Consider the following 20,612-nt stretch of genomic DNA (forward strand, 5'->3'; position numbering starts at 1 on the left):
ATTCAATTTAAAAAATTTGTATAGGTCTAAGGAGATTTTCAATTATTTTGTTTTAGTTTCTGTAATTATTGTCTTTCACAAATTATTTTTTATTTCATCTAGATTATTGAATTTGATGGTATAACTTTGTTCACAATATTCTTTTAGTATGCTTCACTCTCTGTAGCATTCATAGTGCAGTCCCCTCTTCTATTCCTAATATAGTTAATTTTTTTCTTCTCCCTTTGTTTTTCTTAATCAGTTTAGCTAAGGGACTATCAATTTTATTTATATTTTCAAATAATGAGCTTTTGGCTATGTTAATTTTTCTTATTTTTGTCTGTTTCCTATTTTGTCAACTTTGACTTTAATCTTTGTTTCCTTCTTTGAACTTATTCTGTGTTTAAATTTTCTTTTATTTTTCTAGCTTCTAAAGATAAAACATAAATCAGTGATTTAAAATCTTTCTTCTTTTCTTATATAGTCATTTAAGGCTCTAAAATTTCCTTCTAAGCACTGCTTTATCTGCATCCAACAAAGTTTTGTATGTTGTGTTTATAATGCCAATTCAAAATATTTTCTAAGTTTTCTTATGATTTTTTTCTTTGACCAATAGTTATTTAGAAGTGTGGTTTTTTAAAAAAAATGTGTAAGAACTTGTGTATTTTATATATATTTTTCTGTTATTGGTTTCCAGCTTAATTTTATTGTGGAGAGAAAATATTGTCTTTATCGTTTCCATCTTTTGAAATGTATTGATACATAAAGCCTAGTATATGATCTATTTTAATAAATACTGCTTTTGCCCTTGAAAATAATTATGTTCTGAAGTTGATGGTTCTAGTGTTCTATAAATGTCAGTTATAGCAAGTAAATTGACTCAGTTCAGATCTTCTATAGCTGTATTGATTTTTTGTCTACTTGTTCTACCATTTACTAAAGAGTAATGTTAAACTTTCACTTACAATTGAATATTTATATTTTTTTTTTCTTGAATTCTGTCAGTTACTGCTTCAGGTATTTTAAAAATCTGTTACAAGGTTTTTACACATTTAGGATTTTTAAATTTTCTCAATGAATTGCTGCTTTAAACACAAAAAACAAATGTGTCTTTTTTTTTTTTTTTTTTTTTTTTTTTTTTTTTTTTTTTCTGAAGCTGGAAACAGGGAGAGACAGTCAGACAGACTCCCGCATGCGCCCGACCGGGATCCACCCGGCACGCCCACCAGGGGCGACGCTCTGCCCACCAGGGGGCGATGCTCTACCCATCCTGGGTGTCGCCATGTTGCGACCAGAGCCACTCTAGCGCCTGAGGCAGAGGCCACAGAGCCATCCCCAGCGCCCGGGCCATCTTTGCTCCAATGGAGCCTTGGCTGCGGGAGGGGAAGAGAGAGGCAGAGAGGAAAGCGCGGCAGAGGGGTGGAGAAGCAAATGGGCGCTTCTCCTATGTGCCCTGGCCGGGAATCGAACCCGGGTCCTCCGCACGCTAGGCCGACGCTCTACCGCTGAGCCAACCGGCCAGGGCCTGTGTCTTTTATTTTGGGTAATTGTCCTTGTCCTGGAGTCTGCTTTGTCTGATACTTACATAGTCAGCCCAGCCTTCTTATGATTAGTATTTAAGGTACATTCATTACATTTTTTAAAATTTTGCTTATCTTTTTAACCAATGTCACCCCAATAAATTTAATAAAAATTTTTAAAATTTGCTTATTGTTATTTATATTTAAAGTGTGTTCTCTTTCTTTTTTTTTTAAAGCAATCTTTTTTTTTTAATTTTTTTTAAATTTTTATTTTTTATTTATTCATTTTTTTTTTTAGAGAGGAGAGACAGAGAGAGAGAGAGAGAGAGAGGAGGAGAGAAGGGGGGAGGAGCAGGAAGCATCAACTCCCATATGTGCCTTGACCAGGCAAGCCCAGGGTTTTGAACAGGCGACCTCAGCATTTCCAGGTCAACGCTTTATCCACTGCGCCACCACAGGTCGTGTGTTCTCTTTCAAACAGTTTATTAAGTCTTCTTTTTTATCTAGTTTAACATTCTCTGCCTTTAATTTTTTTTTTCAATAACAGTTTACATTCAACATTATTTTGTTTTAGTTTCAGGCATATAGCATAGTGGTTAGACAATCACATACTTTACAAAGTGATCCCCATCTGATGCCATACATAGTCATTGTAATATTATTCACTATGTTCCCTATACTTTACATCCCTGTGACTATTTTGTAATGATCATTTGTAGTTCTTAATCTCTTGACCTTTTTCACCCAGTCCCCCAAACCCTCTTCCCTCTGGCAACCATCATTCTGTTCTCTGTATATATGAGTCTGTTTCTATTTTGTTCTTTAGATTCCACATGTAAGTGAAATCATATGGTAGTCGTCTTTCTCTGTCTGACTTATTTCACTTAGCATAGTACCCTCCAGGTCCATCCACACTGTTGCAGATGGTAAGATTTCATTCTATTTTATAGCTGAGTACTCTGTACCACAACTTTTTTATGCACTCATCTATTGATGGGCACTTGGGTTGCTTCCATATCTCTGCCTTTTAACTGAAGTGTTTAGTTCACTTATCATATTTCCCCAGGTATAAGAGGCTCCCATGTATAAGACACCTTAATTTTAGGGCCCAAAATTTGAAAAAAATGTAATACATAAAGTTATTGAACTCAAGTTTTATTCATCATAAAATTCATACAATTCCTCATCCCTGTCAAAACTCCTATCCATCAGCTTGTCCTCATCTGTATCTGATAACGAATCACTGTCTTCAACAATGAGCACAAATACAAGCACGAAAAAGTGGGAAATGCAAGTTAAAAAACCTAAAACCATTGTATAAGACACATCCAGTTTTTAGACCCCAAATTTTTCCAAAAAAGGGTGTATCTTATACATGGGGAAATATGGTACATTTACTATAATTATATAATTAATTTATTTTGTTTTTTTTACTTGTCCTTTTTTTGTGTGTTCCTGTACTCTTCTTTACTATCTATTTTTAGATAAATGGAGTATGTTTAGTATTTCATTTTATCTCCTGTATTTGCTTTTTAGCTACAGCTCTTGCGCAGGTTTCTGGAGCTCCTTCTCTGTACAGCTCCCTCCTGCCCAGTACCCTGTCCGGTGTCTAATTGCAGCTGCCTTGGCAGCCCCAAACTCCGACCCCTTCTGTTTCCAACAGTGAGACCAGTGCTGTCTATTTGGGACCCACCTCTCTGTGAGGTGATTTGAAACGTGTTCCTGGGCAGAAAGCTGAATGACTCTGGAGCTCACCCATCCTGTACTGAACACAGTCTGTGGCTGCTAGCACACCTCAACAACTGGGTGTTGAATGAGTGAACAAATTCAGTGGGCTCTGCACGCTGCTTATGAAGTTATTAACTGTTTCCTTCCATGTCTACAAGAAAGGAGCCCTATGATGCTGAAATAAGGACCATGATGGATGATGGGAAGCAAGTGTTCCCAATTTTCTTCTTTTAACATTTTTTAAAATTGATTTTAGAGATAGGGAAACATTGATTTATTGTTCCACTTATCTGTGCATTCACTGGTTGATTCCTGCCTGTGCCCTGACTGGGGATTGAGCCCACAACCTTGCCTTATCAGGACAGCACTCTAACCAATTGATCTACCTGGCCAGGGCTCAAGTTCCCAGTTTTAAACATAGACAGGGGAAGAGTCAAGCATTTGGAGTATGAATAGGTTCTGGGGGCTCAAAAGAAGAAGGAACCATCAGATTTCTGATCTGGGTAAAATCATCATGTGAAGATTCTTCCTTTCTATACGAGGGAGTTGTGCTTTACATCAAGGGAGAACGCCGGAAGCAACATTTGGCTTAGGACAATGGTATTCAAATATTGTGATCACACACCCCCATTAGCAAAAATGTTTGGACTATTTTTTATCTCCTAACATATGTAAATGAATTTATTTATAAATTATTTTCCATATTTCTATTATTGGCTAATATCTTAGGGCATAATTGCACTTAGGGTGGTGTTTATCATTAAAGATAGTAAATACAAATTCATTTTCAAATTATATTCTTAGTCATTCCAAACTGTTTGGCTGACTTCATATCAGATCTGATTATGTGAAAACAAACTGTAACCTAAATGGATGAAACACCATAACAAGATGTTTTATTTATTTATATTTTTGTATTTATTTTTTAATTGAGTTTATCGGGGTACAGGTTCAGGTGTGCAACTCGATAAAATATCATCCTGCACAGTGCATCATGTGTATGGTACCCCAAGCAAAGTGTCTATTGTCCCCCTCCCCCCTTTTTCCACCTCCACGTACCCCCACCCCTCTTTCCCCCAGTTGTCACCACCCTGTTGTCTGTGTCTATGTGTTATGTATATTTATGTTCTTTTTTTCATTTTTGCTTAATTCCTTCACCTTTTGTTATCCAGCCTCCCAACTCCCTCTCCTCTGCCAGCTCTCAGTCTGTTCCATGTAACCATGTCTGTTTCTATTTTGTCAGTTTAATTTATTCATTAGATTCCACATATGAGTGAGATCATATGGTATTAAGAAGGCGGTTTAATATGCAATAGTTTGTTCCTTACCCATTTTGGAGATCTTGGGTCTAAGGAAAAGGTCACAGGGAGGTTAGGGACCTGGCATCTGGCTGGCATCTGGCTTCCTTCTCTAAGCCTCCACCTGCCACAGTAGGGAACATGCTTCTGTCTCTAATTCCAGCAGTGCTCTTGCTAATCCCTTGTGACTGCCTAGTGACAAGGCAGCAGGATGGGGGCGGATGCCTGGCAGCTCTGAGGTTTGGGGTCTTGTCATAGCTTTGTCACTGGCCTACCCTGGGACCTTGAGCAAGTCCCTTTCTGCGATTCTTGGCTTTCTTCAGCACAAAACACAGGCCCGTTGAATTTCCGGTCCTACCATTCTGTAAGTAGTTTAGGGTAGGTGGCTTCCATAAATCCAGAGTTCAAATCCACATAACATCTATGTGGCCTTGAATGAATTACTTTACTTTTCTGAGCCTTGTTGTCTCAGAAAATACATTTAGCTTGTTAGGATCAAACAAGATCATATATATGGATCCAAAAGAATAATATTTTCCTTTCTTTATCTCTTACACCTGTGGTTCTCACATTTTATATGGGAACTCAGAATTCCTGGGGCAATTCTCCCCCGCCTCCCCTACTCCACCCCATCTATGTGGCTCTGAAGCAGCTGGTCTGGGGTGGAGGCCCATGGTCTGCATTTTATGGGCTCCTAGGTGGTTATCCCCTGCTGAGAACACTACTCTGAGCTCCGCAGGCCTCCTACCACATCAAACACAGAGCCTTACACGTCCATGTGTTGAAAAGAAAACAAAAGGACTGGACAGGTGAAGGCAAGGAAAACAAATGACCTGTGCTTCTGGGGGCAAGCAGTCTCCAGGGGCCGGTCAGTGTGAGCCCGGGCCGCCCCTTGTCAGCCCAGCCAAGCCCAACCCTGCTGTAAAGTACAGCGTGCTCAGACCATGTTTGTCAGCTCCTCACTCTCCGCTCCCATGGCTCTGTTTTGACAGGTGTGTCCAGGGCTGGCACGGCAGATGGTGCCAGCTCAGACCCTTACAGGGAAGAGGAGCTGGAGGAAGGCCTGGAGGTTTGGCCCAGCTCACTGTCCCACCCCAGCCTGAGGGGCAGTGAGACTGCTGGGGAAGAAGGGTGGGAGGCCTGGGGTTTTTAGGGGTGCTCACAAATGTACCTGAGCTCAGGGCTGTGGCCTCCAGGAAGCCCTCTTGGTCTCCTTAGAAGGAGGCCCAGGAGCTCCCTCATGGCCCTGCAGATCTGCTTGGGATTAAAACACCCCAGCAGCAAAGTCCATGGTTCTAATCCAGTAACTGCCATCCTGTGAGCTGTCACCTCACAGTCCGGGGTCAGGCTTTATCGCCTTGGCCCTGGCAAGTTCCAGGAAAGTCACCAAGGCAGGCAGGAGGAAGAGCACTTGGTTAGAATTGCAGAACAGGGGAATCTGGCACATTCCATGTGACTCCCAAAAGGAGTTAAGATCGGGCCGCTGTCTGTTTCCTGATAAAGAAACTGAAGGTCAGAGCCAGGCAGTGCTGGGCCTACGGTCCTACAACGAATGAAGGGCCCAGCAGGGAGGAAGCATGACCAGCCTGGGTCGATGTCCACAGAGGGACCCTGTGGAGCCCACCCGGTCTCCTCACTCTGATGTGATTGGATCCATGTTCTTCAAGTTCAAGTTCAAGTTCAAGCACAAACAACATATTGACTCCTAGTGTTTGCTACAAGCTTTATGGTTCTGAATGGCGGTCCCACCAACCCTCATGGTCAGCTCTTGGGATTATCAGCAGCACTTACAATGGCCCAGGTACTCGAAGGGTCACATTAGTTCTGTGGGCTATTTGATGAGGTGGGACAGAGGGATCGGGGTGTGGGTACCATTTGGGGAACGTGCAGCAGGACCTGCTCAATGTTCCTACCCAGCAGCAAAATGGCCTGAACATTGGAATGGTGGCAGAACCAGAGACATGAGGAATTGCATTGACCCGGAACCAAGAGACCCAAGTTCTAGTCTGAATGGGCAGTAAGCCCCTTGGCTGTTCTCAGACTTTAGTTTCTCACTTGAAAACTCAAGTGTTTGCACCTGATGGTTCTCCAGCTCAGTCCTCGCTCTAACCAGGAAGGGAATGTGGGAGAGGGCGGGGCAGCCAGTGCTGGCCACTCCTCTGCAGAGGAAACTGGCACCCTTGTGGTTCAAGAAGCTCTGGATCTGGGTAATGAGGACCCTCATGATAATGCCTGATATTTATGGAATGGCAACCGCTGTCAGGTACCACGGACAAAATCCATATGTTGAAGCACTAATCCCCAGTGTGACTACCTGGGGATGGGGTCTTAGGAGGTGATTAAGGTTAAATGACGTCATAAGGGTAGAGCCCTAATCCAATAGGACTGTGGCCTTCTAAAAAAAGAAAGAGAGGAAGAGAACTCTCTCTTTCTCTCTCTTCCCCCCACTTTCACAACTCTTTCTCCCTCAACGATGTGGGCACAGAGCAAGAAGGCAGCCATCGGCAAGCCAGGACGAGCTGGGACCTTGATCTTGAACTTCTAGCCTCCAGAACTCTGAGAAAGTACGTTTCTGTTGTTTGAGCCTCCCAGTCTGTGGTATTTTGTTATGACGGCCAGAACTAACTAATACACTGGGCAGCTGGACAAAAGAGTCATCTTACTGCCCCCTCAGCAACCTCACGGGGTAGGTTTAATTATAATTTCCACTTCACAGGGGAGGAACAGAAATACAGAGAGGTTAACTCACATGAGGCTAAATTTCAATCAAAATGTGTCTAAAAATGTCATTATGTGACTGTGGGAAATTAATTCACCTTTCCAAATCTCCGTTTCCCTATTTGTAAAGGAGGAATAATGATAGTACATATATATATCTATAGATATATATATCTATAGATATATATAGTTATAGATATAGATAGATAGACATGGATATATAGAGATATGTAGATATATAGGTACATTACAAACTGTAGAGAGGATTAAATGAGTTAATGTATGTGAAGTACTTAGAATGGAATTCTGTTGCATAGTAACTTGTTTTTGTTATTATTGTTGTTGATGTTATTATGCTCCTAGTCCTGTATCACCAATGGCAGATTTCATGTCCAGCTTTGTTCATGTTCCTCTTGCTCTTGTGTCTCTGTTACCACATGACCCCTCTTCCTCTGCCTCTGCCCCTCCCTCTGTGGTCACAGCCCCCTGTCTCAGTGGTTGACCTCTGACTTGAGGGTTAGCAATCAGATTGCTCTCTTAGGGTTGGGGATTAGAAACTGTAGTGCTGAGTCCTTCGGTGGGGAGCAGCACCCCGATATGCTGCACCTTGTGCAAACATAAGCAGAGATAGGAGGCAAAGAGTAGCAGAGAGGAGCGACTGAAGCCATCGAGAGAGGACAGATGACAGACTGGTCATTTCTCTGAAGTAAAGACAGAAGCTTGAGACACCGGCAGCTTTCCATGTCTAGTAACCCTGAGGCTTACCTATACTGCAGTTCCTACCCCCTTAGCATGAATGCCTCCTACTGTTTCCTTGCTTGAGAGGACTTCTGTGATCAAGGAAACATTCTGTGATCAAGGAAACAAGAGGCCTGGGATTTGGGGTAGGGATGACTGTATGGGTGGGTTCAAGGTGTCTGTCTCCACCCTGTGCCTTTGAATCAAGCTGATCCCCCAAATCACATGACCAAGGATGTGTTGGTGGAAATTATCCAGGACCCAAGAGTTCTTCTAAATGTCTTTGCTTTGATGTTCTTGAATTGCATCAGTTTTTGATCCTTGTGGCCTTGACTTTCATTTTGGCCCCCACTCATCCTTTGGAATTGCTCCCAGATCTAACTTCTCTGCATTTTGACTCTGGGACATTTTTCTTGTGTGTGTGTGTGTGTGTGTGTGTGTGTGTGTGTGTGTGTGTGGCAGAGACAGAGAGAGTCAGAGAGAGGGACAGATAGGGACAGACAGACAGGAAGGGAGAGAGATGAGAAACATCAATTCTTCGTTGCAGTTCCTTAGTTGTTCATTAATTTCTCATATGTGCCTTGACTGGGGGGCTACAGCAGACCAAATGACCCCTTGCTCAAGCCAGCGACCTTGGGCTCAAGCTGGTGAGCCTTGCTCAAACCCGATGAGCTTGCACTCCAGCTGGCAACCTTGGGGTCTTGAACCTGGGTCCTTCGCGTCCCAGCCTGATACTCTATCCACTGCGCCACCGCCTGGTCAGGCTCTGGGACATTTCTTACCCTGCTGCTTGGGCTTTTCCTGCCCCCACTTGCCAGGCCCAGTTTTCCAGGATGTGAGCTTATGCTGGCCCTCCCAACAGTGCCCCCACTGGGCATGGCCTCCACCCCACCCTGGACAATGAGTAGCTAGAGTTTCCTGGAGGTCTCCTTGGGGACCCAGACTTTGAAATGACTTCACTGGTTCGTCCTCCCTGCCTCCTTCGTGGTCCATCATCTCAATGCCACTATCTGAGTAACACCTCCCCTGCCTGCTCAGCCTCACCTGCCAGGTGTGACCTCAGGGGTCCCTTCCGCTCCAGCCCTTGACATGCCCCACACCCTGCTCAAGGTGGAGAGCTATCTTCTACTGTGTGTTTCTCTCCCCTACTAGAGACAAGCCCCCTTAGGACAAGGCCTTCTTCACCCACCTCAGTGCCCAGCACACTCAGGTGTTTGTGAGAAGGAGGGAGCCCACACCATGGGTGGTTGAGGAAAAGATGAGGGCCTTGTGCGGTGGCCCCAATTAGGGTTGTTCCCATTCTTCCACTTTACTGTTCGCTTCCCCTACAAAGAACCCTGTGAAGGTTCATTTTACGTACCAACTTGACTGGGCCACGGGATGCCCAGATATCTGGTTAAACACTATTTCCAAGTGTGTCTGATGGTGTTTCTGGAAGAAATTAGCATTTGAATAAGTGGACTGAGTAAAAATCGCCCCTCCACCAATGCTGGTGGTTATCATCCAATCTGTTGAGGGACTGACTAGAACAAAAAAGTGAGGAGGGAGGAATTCTATCTCTCTGCCTGACTACATGAGCTGTGACATGAATCTTCTCTTGCCCTTGGGCTAGAATTTAAGCCTTTGCCTCTCTTTGATCTTAGCTTGCAGATGGCAGATCATGGGACTTCTCAGTCTGTCACCATGTGTACTACTGGTTCCGTTTCTCTGGAGAGCCCTGATTAATGCATACTCCTCCCCACTAAAGCAATTCTGGCATATGGCTTGCATTAGGCCATGTTTTGCTAGTGAATAAAGTTTTGTGCTGCCATAGACTGTCCCCCCAAAATTTGTATGTTAAAGTCTAACCCCCAATGTTAGGAGGTGTTGACTTTGGAATGTGATTAGGTCATGAGAATAAACTCTTATGAATTGGATTAGTGCCTTTATAAGAGACCCCAGAGAGCTCCCGTGACCCTTTTGCCATGTGAGGACAAAGCCAAAAGATGGAGGCCTCTGAACCAGGAAGCGGGCTCTCGCCACTGAACCATGATACCTTGGTCTTGGACTGCCCAGCTTCCAGACCTGTGAGAAATAAACTTGTTTGTAAGCCCCCAGTCTATGGTATTCTGTTAGAGCAGCCCCAACACACTAAGACATATGCCTTAAAAGCTGACTCCTAGGGACAGAGCTCCCCACACACCCCTGCTTCCTGGAGCAGCCAGCTGATTCACAGGGGACCCACCTGTCCTTTGTTTCCTGTGCACCCCGGAGAGCCAGACCCTTCAGGGCAGGTCTGGCCTGATCTCCTCTTCTGTTTTAGCTCCTTGACTTAGAGATAAAAAGGGGAAGCAGGAGGTGTCTCGCAGGGGCCTGGGCCTGTCTTATTTCTCAGTCTCATTTTACCCACATTGCTCTAGGACCCTGCTGCCCGATTAATAAAGTCGACCTTGCTCGCCACTGGGTTCCTGCTCTTCACGGGTAATTCCCTCAGATACTTTTGGTCCCTGGTCCCAATGGGACCACTGTGACCTCCCAGCAGAGTGAGGGGCCAGGTGTTTAGACCCAGACTCCACAGTGGGACTGAACACCTAGGGGACCCTTTGTCCACTGGTTCACCTTCACCCCTTCAAATGCCGCCTGAGGCAGAACCCTGAAGGCATCGTGCCTGCAGTTGGGCAGAAAGGATCAGAAGACATCTCCTTCTTGGAAACAGCTCTTTACTGAGTCAGTAACACTATGTTGCATGATATCATATGTAGACAGGAGAATTACATGGTAGTGGAGATGGGCAGGAGTGCAAACCAGTTGCACATCTATTACAAGAAGGAAGGTGGCATCAAGGGTATTGGAAAGGGGAGAGCGGTTTGGGAAGGAGACGGCTCCGTGCCCCACCTCAGGAGTGGTTGGCTCTGCTGGAATACAAAGGCGGGGCCACTTCGCAGCGAGGGAGCCAATGGGCGGCCTTCTCCCTGCTGGGGGAATTTCCCCTCGCTCCTTTCTGCCCGGTGTGCAGAAAGTTGGGGGTGGGCGAGGGGTGATGTCCAAATGAGCCTCTGCTGATGCTCCGGCCCTTCCCTCCTGGTTCAGTTGTGCTACTCATCATACAGACGGGGCCATGGGCCCTTCTGGGTCACGGTGGGGTGAGGTCAGTGGGCCTCTGTGGGCAGGAGAGCTGCATGGAGGAGAGCTGCCCTGTTACTCGGGGTTGGTCCTCCCGCAGCCACCACACAGGGGCGCACCCTAGGATGAACAGCAAGGGGGACGGCTTTCTAGGCAGCCCAGTGATCACAGCCTTGGCCTCCATCTCCCGAGTGCGGGGCGCCGCTCCAGTGCCTGGAGAGGGTCCCCGCACTCCTGTTTAGATTTCTTCTGGAAAGCCCCTGTCAGGTGGGGGTGAGGATGAAGCAAGGACTTTTCTGGAGTTGTGGGAAACAACTGCCGAGCTCCGGGAGGCACGGTGCACAGGGCCCAAGATGAGGGAGTGGTGGATTTCTCTGTCCTGTGCCACACGGGGTGGGCCCTAGGACTCTGCTCCTGTGGTTACAGGGAGGGTCTGCTAGTTGCCAAATCCACCTTGTCCCTAGGATTTGTGCCATATCTCCTATAAAGGTTTACCTGGGTCTTTTTAGCCACTGGGAAGCCAGGAAACTCCTGGCTGGGGTAGGTGTGAGGATGCTGGAGGGAATGAAGTTGGTCGCAATTCAGAGACAGATTCAAGACCTTTCTCCCGAGGTAGCCGCCTCCCTGGCTGGCTCAGTCACAGGAGAGGCAGGTCTTCTGCCCTCTCCTCCTGCCCAGCCAGGGAAACCCAGCTGGCTCCCTGGCCAGCAGGGAGATGCATGTGTGCGTGCGTGTCTGTGAGGGCTGCTTTCCATGGTACAGGAACTACTGGGGAGCCCAAAGGTGTGGGGAAGCCTGGGGGCAGCCCCCTTTGGGATCCAAGGAGCACAATTGTCTGTATGGGAGGCTTTCTGGGGACTCACCCTGCCCTGAGCCTCTGTCCTGGCATTTTATGTGGCAGTGTCTGGGACTGGGCACCCTCCTCAGTAGCGGATCTGGCTTCCTGGTGGGCCTGGGGGCCCAGGAAGACCAGGGGGACCCTGGATCCCTGGCTCACCCTTAGGCCCCACAGCTCCCCGCTGACCGGGCAAACCTGTCTTCCCAGCAATCCCTGGTTTTCCCTGAGGCCCTGAGGGCCCTGGAGACCCTGGGGGCCCCTCTGGTCCTGGGGGCCCCACATCCCCTTTGGGGCCTGGCTGTCCTCTTGGGCCTCCAGTTCCAAAACTGCCTTTTGAGCCTTTGAGGCCTGGGAAACCTCGCAGGCCAACTGGCCCCCTTTCTCCTACGGGTCCAATTTCCCCAGGTTGCCCCTGAGGACCCTGGGGTCCCGGGGGGCCCAAGCTGCCAGGGTCTCCTTTTGGTCCTCTGCCACCAACAGGTCCTTTCATGCCCACATCTCCTTTGAGTCCTCTTGGTCCTGGAGGGCCGGGGGCACCTAGGGTTAGAGAGAAGAGGGGAGAAGTCAGTCCACAAGGGATAGGTCTCATGGAGTCGATGCACGAGGGCTCGACAGATGCAAAGCCCAGGTCTGCCAACTGCAGGTTTGGGGAGTTCAGGCCTGTGACTTGCCTTCTGTAAGTTGGCTTAACCATCTGTGAAGTAGGAATGAGAATATTCATGATTCTGAGATAACACGTGTAAGTATCCAGCATGAGGCCCGGTGCATGGTGGGCACTTACTGTTCAGACTTCAGGGCTGTCCATAGTTCTACACATGCACTCAAGTTGGGGATAGCTGGACAGCTCTGGGAAATGGCCAAGCCTGTCCAGGATTGTCTGTCCTGCTCCAGAGTCTGGCCTGGCCTTCTACAACTCCTCATGGTCTTTGTTTGCTATGCTCACCCTGCCACGCCCCACTCCCCACCCCAGGCTGTGCTAATGACCTGCTAGGCATCTGAGACCAGGAATGAAGTCAGGTGTTATGGAGGAGAAGACCAAGACAGTGAGGCATAAGAAGCAGATGCCTCCCAGTGTGAGTGGGCCCAGCAACCACCCAGAACAGGGGCTGCTCCTCCAGGAAGCACACACTGATCACTCCAGTCTCTTCTCTGAGCTATTGGGGCTACTGCTTTCTGAATCTTTTAGTTGGCATGTAGAAGGAGAAGTCTCAGGTCAGAGAATACAGCCTTGGAGCCTATCTGGTGGACTCTGCTGGACTGTGGGGTCCCAGGACGATGGTGAGGGCCATGGCTTACATCTTCCACCCTGGGCCAGGAGCCTGGCACATGGCAGGGGGCAACTCAGTATACACTTGAAGAGGGCGATTCACCAAACAGCTGTGGACACCTATTCCATCTGCCTAGGGCCTAGGGGAGAAGCCAACGTGAAGATATACCCCTTCCTTAAGGAGCCCAGTCTAGTGCCCAAGCCAGGGCTCAGACGACCTGAAAATCCTTCTGGCTGCATAGGCCTGCAAGTCATCACCTCTCAGAGCTGTGCTGACTGAGGACACAAAGCAGAGTGTAGCCATCACTCTGCCCAAGGCACATCAGAATGCTTGGGAGCACAGAGGACAGACAACCATCTGGCCTCGCTTGGATAGCAGCTGTGGAGAAGAGCTTTAGCCCCCAGGGGGCCAGGGCACAGTGAAGAAGGTGTGGCTTTCTTCAGCAGTGTGGGCATAGAAGTGGTGGGAAGAGAGAGCCTCGGGGCTGGCCCGGGGGATGAAGTCCTGTGCCACAGTCAGCTCTGTCTGAGAACTCTGCTGTTACATCATCCTCTTGGCAAGAAAATTCTAGCATGTTTGAGCTGGGTAGGAGCCAGTCCAATTCCTTCATTTCACAGAGGAGGCAACCAAAGCCCAGAGAGGGGAAGTGATATACCCAGAGGTCCCTGAGTGGAAACCAAAACCCAGGTGACTTCTCAGAGAGAAGGGGTCCTGCCTGCTGGGAGTTGGGAGCCTGCCCAGTGGCTGTGGTCCAGGTCTGTGTCAGGGCTCCTTCCTTGGCCGATGCTACCTGCTGCCACCCCACCCTCCCGCATGCTCCCCACCCCTGCTGTTCCTCTCTGTCTCCTTCCAAGAGTGTGTCTAAATGGGACAGAGTGTCTGTGAATACTGTCCTCTATTGCCATCTAAACTGGAAACGGGAACCCAGACAGAGTCAGCCCCATGAGGGCCAATAAAAACCTTCCAACAGTTCCTGCCACTGCCGGCCACGCCCACTGCTTGCACACCGTGGGGATGTGACCCTGCGTGGGCTCGGCTCACGTGGCCTGCCAGCAGCACCAGCAGGGACTCCACTATCAGGCTGGGGGTAGGGTGGGCATGGCCCTGTCTTGGGGGCAGCTTGAGATAGAACTTGCCCTTTGCTCCACAGCGATCCCCCCCCCCCCCGCCCCAACAAAACAGCCAGACAAGAGAACATGGGCACAGGGAGGTGCCCGAGCAGGGTCTTTTCCCTGCCTGGCAGGACAAGCTGGGAACTGGCAAAGCCACCACCCTGTCTCACCCCAACTCTGCTCCTGGCACCTAGGCCAGCTGAGGATGGAAAAAGCAGAGCCATTCAGAGGAGGTGCAACCCTGAGGCTGTGAAGATGGATGAGAGTCAGGCCACGGACGGACACTGGGCAAGTCCTTGCTCATTCAAAAAAATTGAGAGTTGCATTCAACAGTTCCTCATGGCCTCCATGGCTCCATGACCATCCTTGCTTCTTGGCCTGCTTTTTTTTGTTTTGTTTCCTTTTTTAAATTGATTGGAGAGAGGGGGAGGGGGGGGGGAGAGAGAGAGAAAGAGAAAGAGAAACAGAGAGAGAGAAAGGAGGTGAGGAAAGAGAGATCAATTTGTTGTTTTGCATTCACTGGTTGATTCTTGTATGTACCCTGACCGGGAATCAAACCCACAACCTTGGCATATTGGGATGATGCTTAACTAACTGAGCCACCTGGCCCGGGACTCAGCCTGATTCTTTGGGCTCCTCGGGCTTGCCCCCAGATCCCTGCTTCTTCACTCTCTCCTCTTACCATCACTCTGTGGCTTCCATTCTCGTCCCCTGGATGAATGGCTCACAATCCCCATCCCTAGTCTCGACTCAGGAAAAGCCAGAGCAGTTTCATCTCGACCAGGAAACCCTGCCCTGCGTGGCCCCCAGGTCCAGCTAGAGCCTCCTCACTCTCAACTATTTCTTCCCATGCGACCATCTTTGGTGGGTGCTCTCTCCTCCCTGGCCCCTGGAGCTGGATGCAAGGATTTCTAAGGGTTTCTATGCCAACAGCAGAGAGCTCTCTCTCCCCCTCTGACTCACCTGCTCCCCCAGTCCTCTTCCTGGGGAAGCTCTCAGTGTAGCCCCTAGATGGGGAAGGCTGGGTGCCCACATGCCCTGGGTTACAGTTTGTGGAGAAGCCCAGGCCACACCTCCACCTCATTTTCCCAGAGGCTGCAGTCCCCAGCACGAGTGATGAGTAGCAGGAGGATGACAAGGAAGGGGTTACCTCCTTCTCTATACCCCCACTGACCTCACCTCTGAGAACCCAGACAGGGTTCCCAGGCAGTAAATAGCCTTGAGCACATCAAGCAGGGTGGCCTCATCCAGGGCCATTGCTGGGTGCCCGTGTTGCAGACTGTGGCCTTCACTGCTGCCTGTGTCACGGGCGGTGGATGGAGCCTGCACCATGTCGCTGCCCCTATGGTTGCCCCGCAGTATTCAGCCCCGACTCAGCCTCTGAACTCTCTGTGACCTGCCTGCTCTCGGAGAAGGGAAGACTGATGAAAGAAGTGAACATTTGTCCACAGAGTCTCTACTCTGTCCCCAGCACTGCACACTGAGACCATGGTCTCATTGTATGGAGGAGAAGCCATGGAGCATAGAGGGGCAACTTGCCCAAGATCACCACCCACTGAGGGGCAGGGACAGGGTTCAAACCCAGGCCCGAGAAGCTCTGAAACCTGTGCTCCTTCATCCCCACCCTGCTGCCCGTGCGGCTCATCACATGGTGGCTGGGCTCCTGGCCCTGTCCCTATCCCTGCCCTCCCTCTGCCAGGGCCTCCTCTCCTGGTGCTGCCCACAGAGCAGGGAAGGGGTAACCAGAAGGCCTGTCTTCTTCAGGTGAGCCAAGCTCCTGCCTGTCCTCCCGGGCCAGCCATGACTCATGCGGTCAGAGAGTGGAGAGCTGTCAGGACCTGGGTCTGGCCAGGGAGGAAGTCAACAACCTCAGTTTAGTGGTGAGCACAGGACGGAGACTGACCGAGGCACTGTCCAGGACAGGGTGCCCCTGACATCGCCAGGAATAGGATCTTGGTATCTATAGTGTATCAGGGGACAGGACGGGAGCACTACGTGCTACTCTGAGCAGTGGGGCACGTTTCAGGCACAGGAGGCATTGTGGGCGGCAGCAGCTGCAGTGTGGTGTTGGGAGCAGGGAACTGAGGACTCGGGAGTCCTGGGGAGGCCCGTAATCACTCAGGAAGCCAGAGGCTGTAATTAGGCCATCCTGGCCCATTAGGGCAGAGCCACAACTGACTGAATGTCTGGGACAAGTAGGTGGTCGGCTCCTGGTCTGCACTGGGAACAGGGAGGGGGAGGGCGATGAGCAGAAGTACCAAGACTTTCAGGGCACCAACACTGCCAGCCAGCGGTGGGTGCTGCAAGGGCAGGGGCGCCCCAAGTCCATCCTCCAAAGGAACAAGCCAGCCTATAAGGGTAGAAGGACAGAGAGACAGAAGGGGTGCCTCTTGGTGAACTGGCCTGGTGCCATGGAAGGCACACTGGCCTGGAGCTTTGGGGATTTGGGTTTGAGTCTCAGCCCTGGTACTGACACACTGGGGGCTGGGTGAAGCTCTGTCCCTCTCTGGACTTCAGGCTTCCCTCTGTTCAATGAGAGTATCGGCGTAGGTCTGCAACTCTCTATCCTGGCTTTTGTCACTCAAGGAGCAATGAAGAAAATACTAATGGACTTCCACTTCTATCTACAACGGACTAGTTTGTAACAGGCTGAACTCTCACCAAGTACAACCAGCATCATTAGATAAAATACCAACCCAGTTTTCTGAAGGCGTTGGAGAGAATTCAAGGGCCAAAAATCTCAGGGAGAAAGGAGACTCGTTGAACTAAGCGTGACATTTGTTGATTAGTAATGGGTTTGGGCAGAGAGGCCAAGAAGCCGAATAGAAGACCACAGCTGTCAGGCTGAGAAGCTGAGTAGGGTTTTCAGCAGCTTCAGTGGGGTGAGAGTTCAGGGCTGCTCAAGTTCACAGTCACAAGTCAGGAGAAAAGGAAACTGGGTGCATTTGCTATAAGGACCTCAGGGCAGAGCAGCTGAGCAGAACATTCAGCTTCATGTATTCAGTCTTGTGGCGCTGATGAGATGGTAGTTCAAGGCCGGCACAGTGGCAGGGACTGAGAGGACCAGGTATCAGAAATCAGCCACCTGTCATGGCGAGGTCTCCTGCAGGATGGAAGCTTGCCTGGTCCTTCTCATCAATCACTTTTTTTGCTGTTCAGCAGCAAGGAATCATCACTGCAGGCATTTTCCTTACTGCCACCTCCCCAGGTGCCCCCTCTGCCCTAAACAACAAAATAATGCGACATTCTCCACATTTCCCTTTTTAACATGTAAACTCTTGAACCCTTTGGATGTGGGAGAAGAATGGAGGGTGGTGCTCATGGAACAAGACTGAATATTTACTTCCTCTCTACCTCCCTTTCCTGCCCATCCTCAGCTTCGACCCTTTGGTCACGCTTTCATTTATGCATTCAAGGAGCAAACGTTTACTGAGTGCCTTCCAAGGGCTAGGCACTCTGCTGGGTGCTTCATGAGTAAGACAAGGAGCCCACCATCAAGCAAACTGGATTCAGAATGATCCCTTCCATTAAGACACCTTTTATAGTTTACAAAAACTTATTCACACTGATACTCACAACTACAGGTAGGGCAGGTTTTTTGTTTTTTTTTTAAGACTTTATTCATTTTAGAGAGAGACAGAGAGAGAGGAAGGAGGGAGGAGCAGGAAGCATCAACTCCCATATGTGCCTTGACTGGGCAAACCCAGGCTTTCGAACCAGTGACCTCAGTGTTCCAAGTCAACGTTTAATTCACTGCACCACCACAGGTCAGGCAAGGGCAGGTGTTTTATTTGTGGATGAGGAACCTGACTGGAAAGTAGCCAAGAACTTTGTCCAAGGTCATTCAGCTAATAAGCAATGATAGACGGTTTCCCGTCTCCAATTCCCATAAACACTATCTAGCATAGACACAGAAATCATCCTACAGAGTAGGAAGAGAGAAATCTTCTGAGAGGCACAAACACAATAGAAATACCACAGGCTTTCTGTTGAGCAAATGGAGATTCAGAATTAATCACAGAGCTAAAAGAAGTCTTTGAGAACAGCTGGTCTTATCCCTTCAGCTACAGATTAAAAAAACAAAAAACAAATCAACCAAACAAATAAAAAAAACAGAGGCTCCGAAAGGTTAAGTGATTTTCCTAAGGACCCAGAGCAAGTCAGAAGCCAGGCTTCTTTCCCATGCAGTTCAAGAGTCCCAGCCTGGCCATCAGCACTTGGCACCTCCCACATTGGCTGTGGCCATTGCTGTCCTTGCTCTCCTTAGTCTAGAGAGCAGCTCAGCTGCAGCCAGAGGGAGACTTCATTGCCAGTTCCAACATCAGTGCCTGTCAGCACCTATCTATGCATCAATAAGTGAACGACAAGTTCCTGTAGGAAAGCATGTACATTTTGTCCCTAAAATTTTCTTTCTGATATGAGACATTTTTCATGTGGTGATTTAACAACCAAGAGGAATGTTGGCCAATAAAAAACTATAAGCAGAGGTTGAACTAAGAATCAGATGTAGCTCACACAGATATCCCACCTTATTCTCCAGCTAAGATGAGGTCCTTTGGCAAGAACACTGCTTGTTATTAGCACACCAGCAAGTATAATTTCCTGTGACTATGGTTAGGTTATATTTAGAATAAGGTTCTCAAACAGTTCCCCTGCCAACACTTTTGGTCTCTCATCTCCTCCTTCTCCTCCCCTCTCTGCCCCCACCCTACACCTACCTAACAGGAAGGACTGAGCAGAAACGCCTTGTTGATATTTGTATGCTCATGCTCTCAGTGCCTCCTCTTCTGGCTGGGCACTAGGTATGTGCATCTCAGAGCCATGGCAAGGGGTCAGGATTTTAATTACAGTGTGCCCTTGAGCTCATTTCTTAACCTTTTCTTATGTCAGGTCACCTTCCTGTAACATCTTGGCCACTGTACAAAGTTGCTGGGAAGTTAAAATGAAAAAAAGTGTGTGAATGTGCTTTGTCCTGAGGAAGCTTTATATTTCAATTGCAACAAAGATACAAATTACTAGAGGATGAACCAAAGGAACTATCCACTAATGCCTTGATTGGAACACTGTATTCTAGAGGCCACACAGATAGGCTTCTTAGAAGAATACTGTGAAAAGATTTCCGTTACCAAGGAAATACTCAGAAACTGGCATTTTAGGAGAATAGTGTAGGAAGATTTCTGTTACCAAGGAAATACTCAGAAACTGGCTTTGCTACAAAAATAGGACAACAGGCAAACAAAATCTACTCTCCCATGAGCCCCCAAACCACCAATTTTGATGAAAGAGAAAATGACCCTTAGTGGCAGTAGAAATGCTCAATGATACAAAATGAAGGCAACATACGTTTGAGACGAAATGGCTAAAGAGTACCAGAGAATCAGAGAGGTAAGTTCTAAGTCTGAGCTCTGTGGAGAGTACAGAGCTGCCTGGGATAGTGGGGGTCCCTGGAGCTCCCTGGATAACTGGGCCCAGATATTGTCCCCCCAAATGTCAACTATATGTTCTGGAACTACCAGATCTCTGTGGCTAACTATTCTGTTCTCTAGAGCCAAACAAGAGCTGCTATATTTTTAGATTCAACATTCTTCCCACAAAGACGCAGACTTTATGGGGGATGGTCCAGGGAATCTGGGTATATCTATACAAGTTCTTTGTGAAAAGAAACCCTGATTAGCAGTCTTTGGGATCCTTTTCCAGAGAAAAACCTGTTGGCATTATTGCTGTGAAGGACTAGAATGGAAAAAAACACAACCCAATAATGATCAAGGGTTGAATTGTGTCCCCTCAAAATTCAAATGCTGAAGTACTAACCCCCAGTACTTGGAAATAGGGTCTTTGGAGGTAATCATGTTTTAATGCAATCATTAAGGTGGCCCTAATCCAGTATGCCTGGTGTTCCTATAAAAAGGGTTAATTTGGACACAAAGACTGACACACAGAGGGAAGATGACATGCCTCCAGAGTTGTATCTTGGGGAGTCAGGAAGGGAAGGCTCTAACAGGGTGGTTGGCTGGTTGGCTGAAACATGGGCCAAAAGGAGACCCACAGAGAATGGGTTAGAAGTGCTGGACCAGCTTCGGTTTAACGTAGAGGAAGAGATTCAAAGACTTAGGGAGATTGAAATGTTGGGGTGGATTTGTCATTTCAGACCAGTCACCCAGAAGACGTGCCTTTCACCACGGCTGTGTGAAATAAGTTTGTGAGGGGCGCCCAGCACCCTAGGAGAGAGCTCTGTGATTGCTCTCCTCTGCAGGCCACACCTCTCAGGAGGAACTGCAGTCACTGAATTCGGAAACCTGAACGGGGGTGTG

The 20,612-nt window shown here is 48.2% G+C and overlaps 1 protein-coding gene across 1 annotated transcript in view; it reads right to left on the reverse strand.

Annotated features, from left to right (window-relative positions):
* Positions 1-10,663: 10,663 nt before the first annotated feature.
* The window catches only part of SCARA3 (scavenger receptor class A member 3), a 38,593-nt gene continuing 28,644 nt past the window's right edge, over positions 10,664-20,612 (reverse strand). Inside the window, exon 6 of the mRNA XM_066388583.1 lies at positions 10,664-12,458. Within this exon, the coding sequence (XP_066244680.1) occupies positions 12,007-12,458 (452 nt within the window). The 3' untranslated portion in view covers positions 10,664-12,006. The remainder of the gene's footprint in view (positions 12,459-20,612) is intronic.

The sequence above is a fragment of the Saccopteryx leptura genome, chromosome 1 (assembly GCF_036850995.1).
Source record: "Saccopteryx leptura isolate mSacLep1 chromosome 1, mSacLep1_pri_phased_curated, whole genome shotgun sequence".
Lineage (NCBI taxonomy): Eukaryota > Metazoa > Chordata > Mammalia > Chiroptera > Emballonuridae > Saccopteryx > Saccopteryx leptura.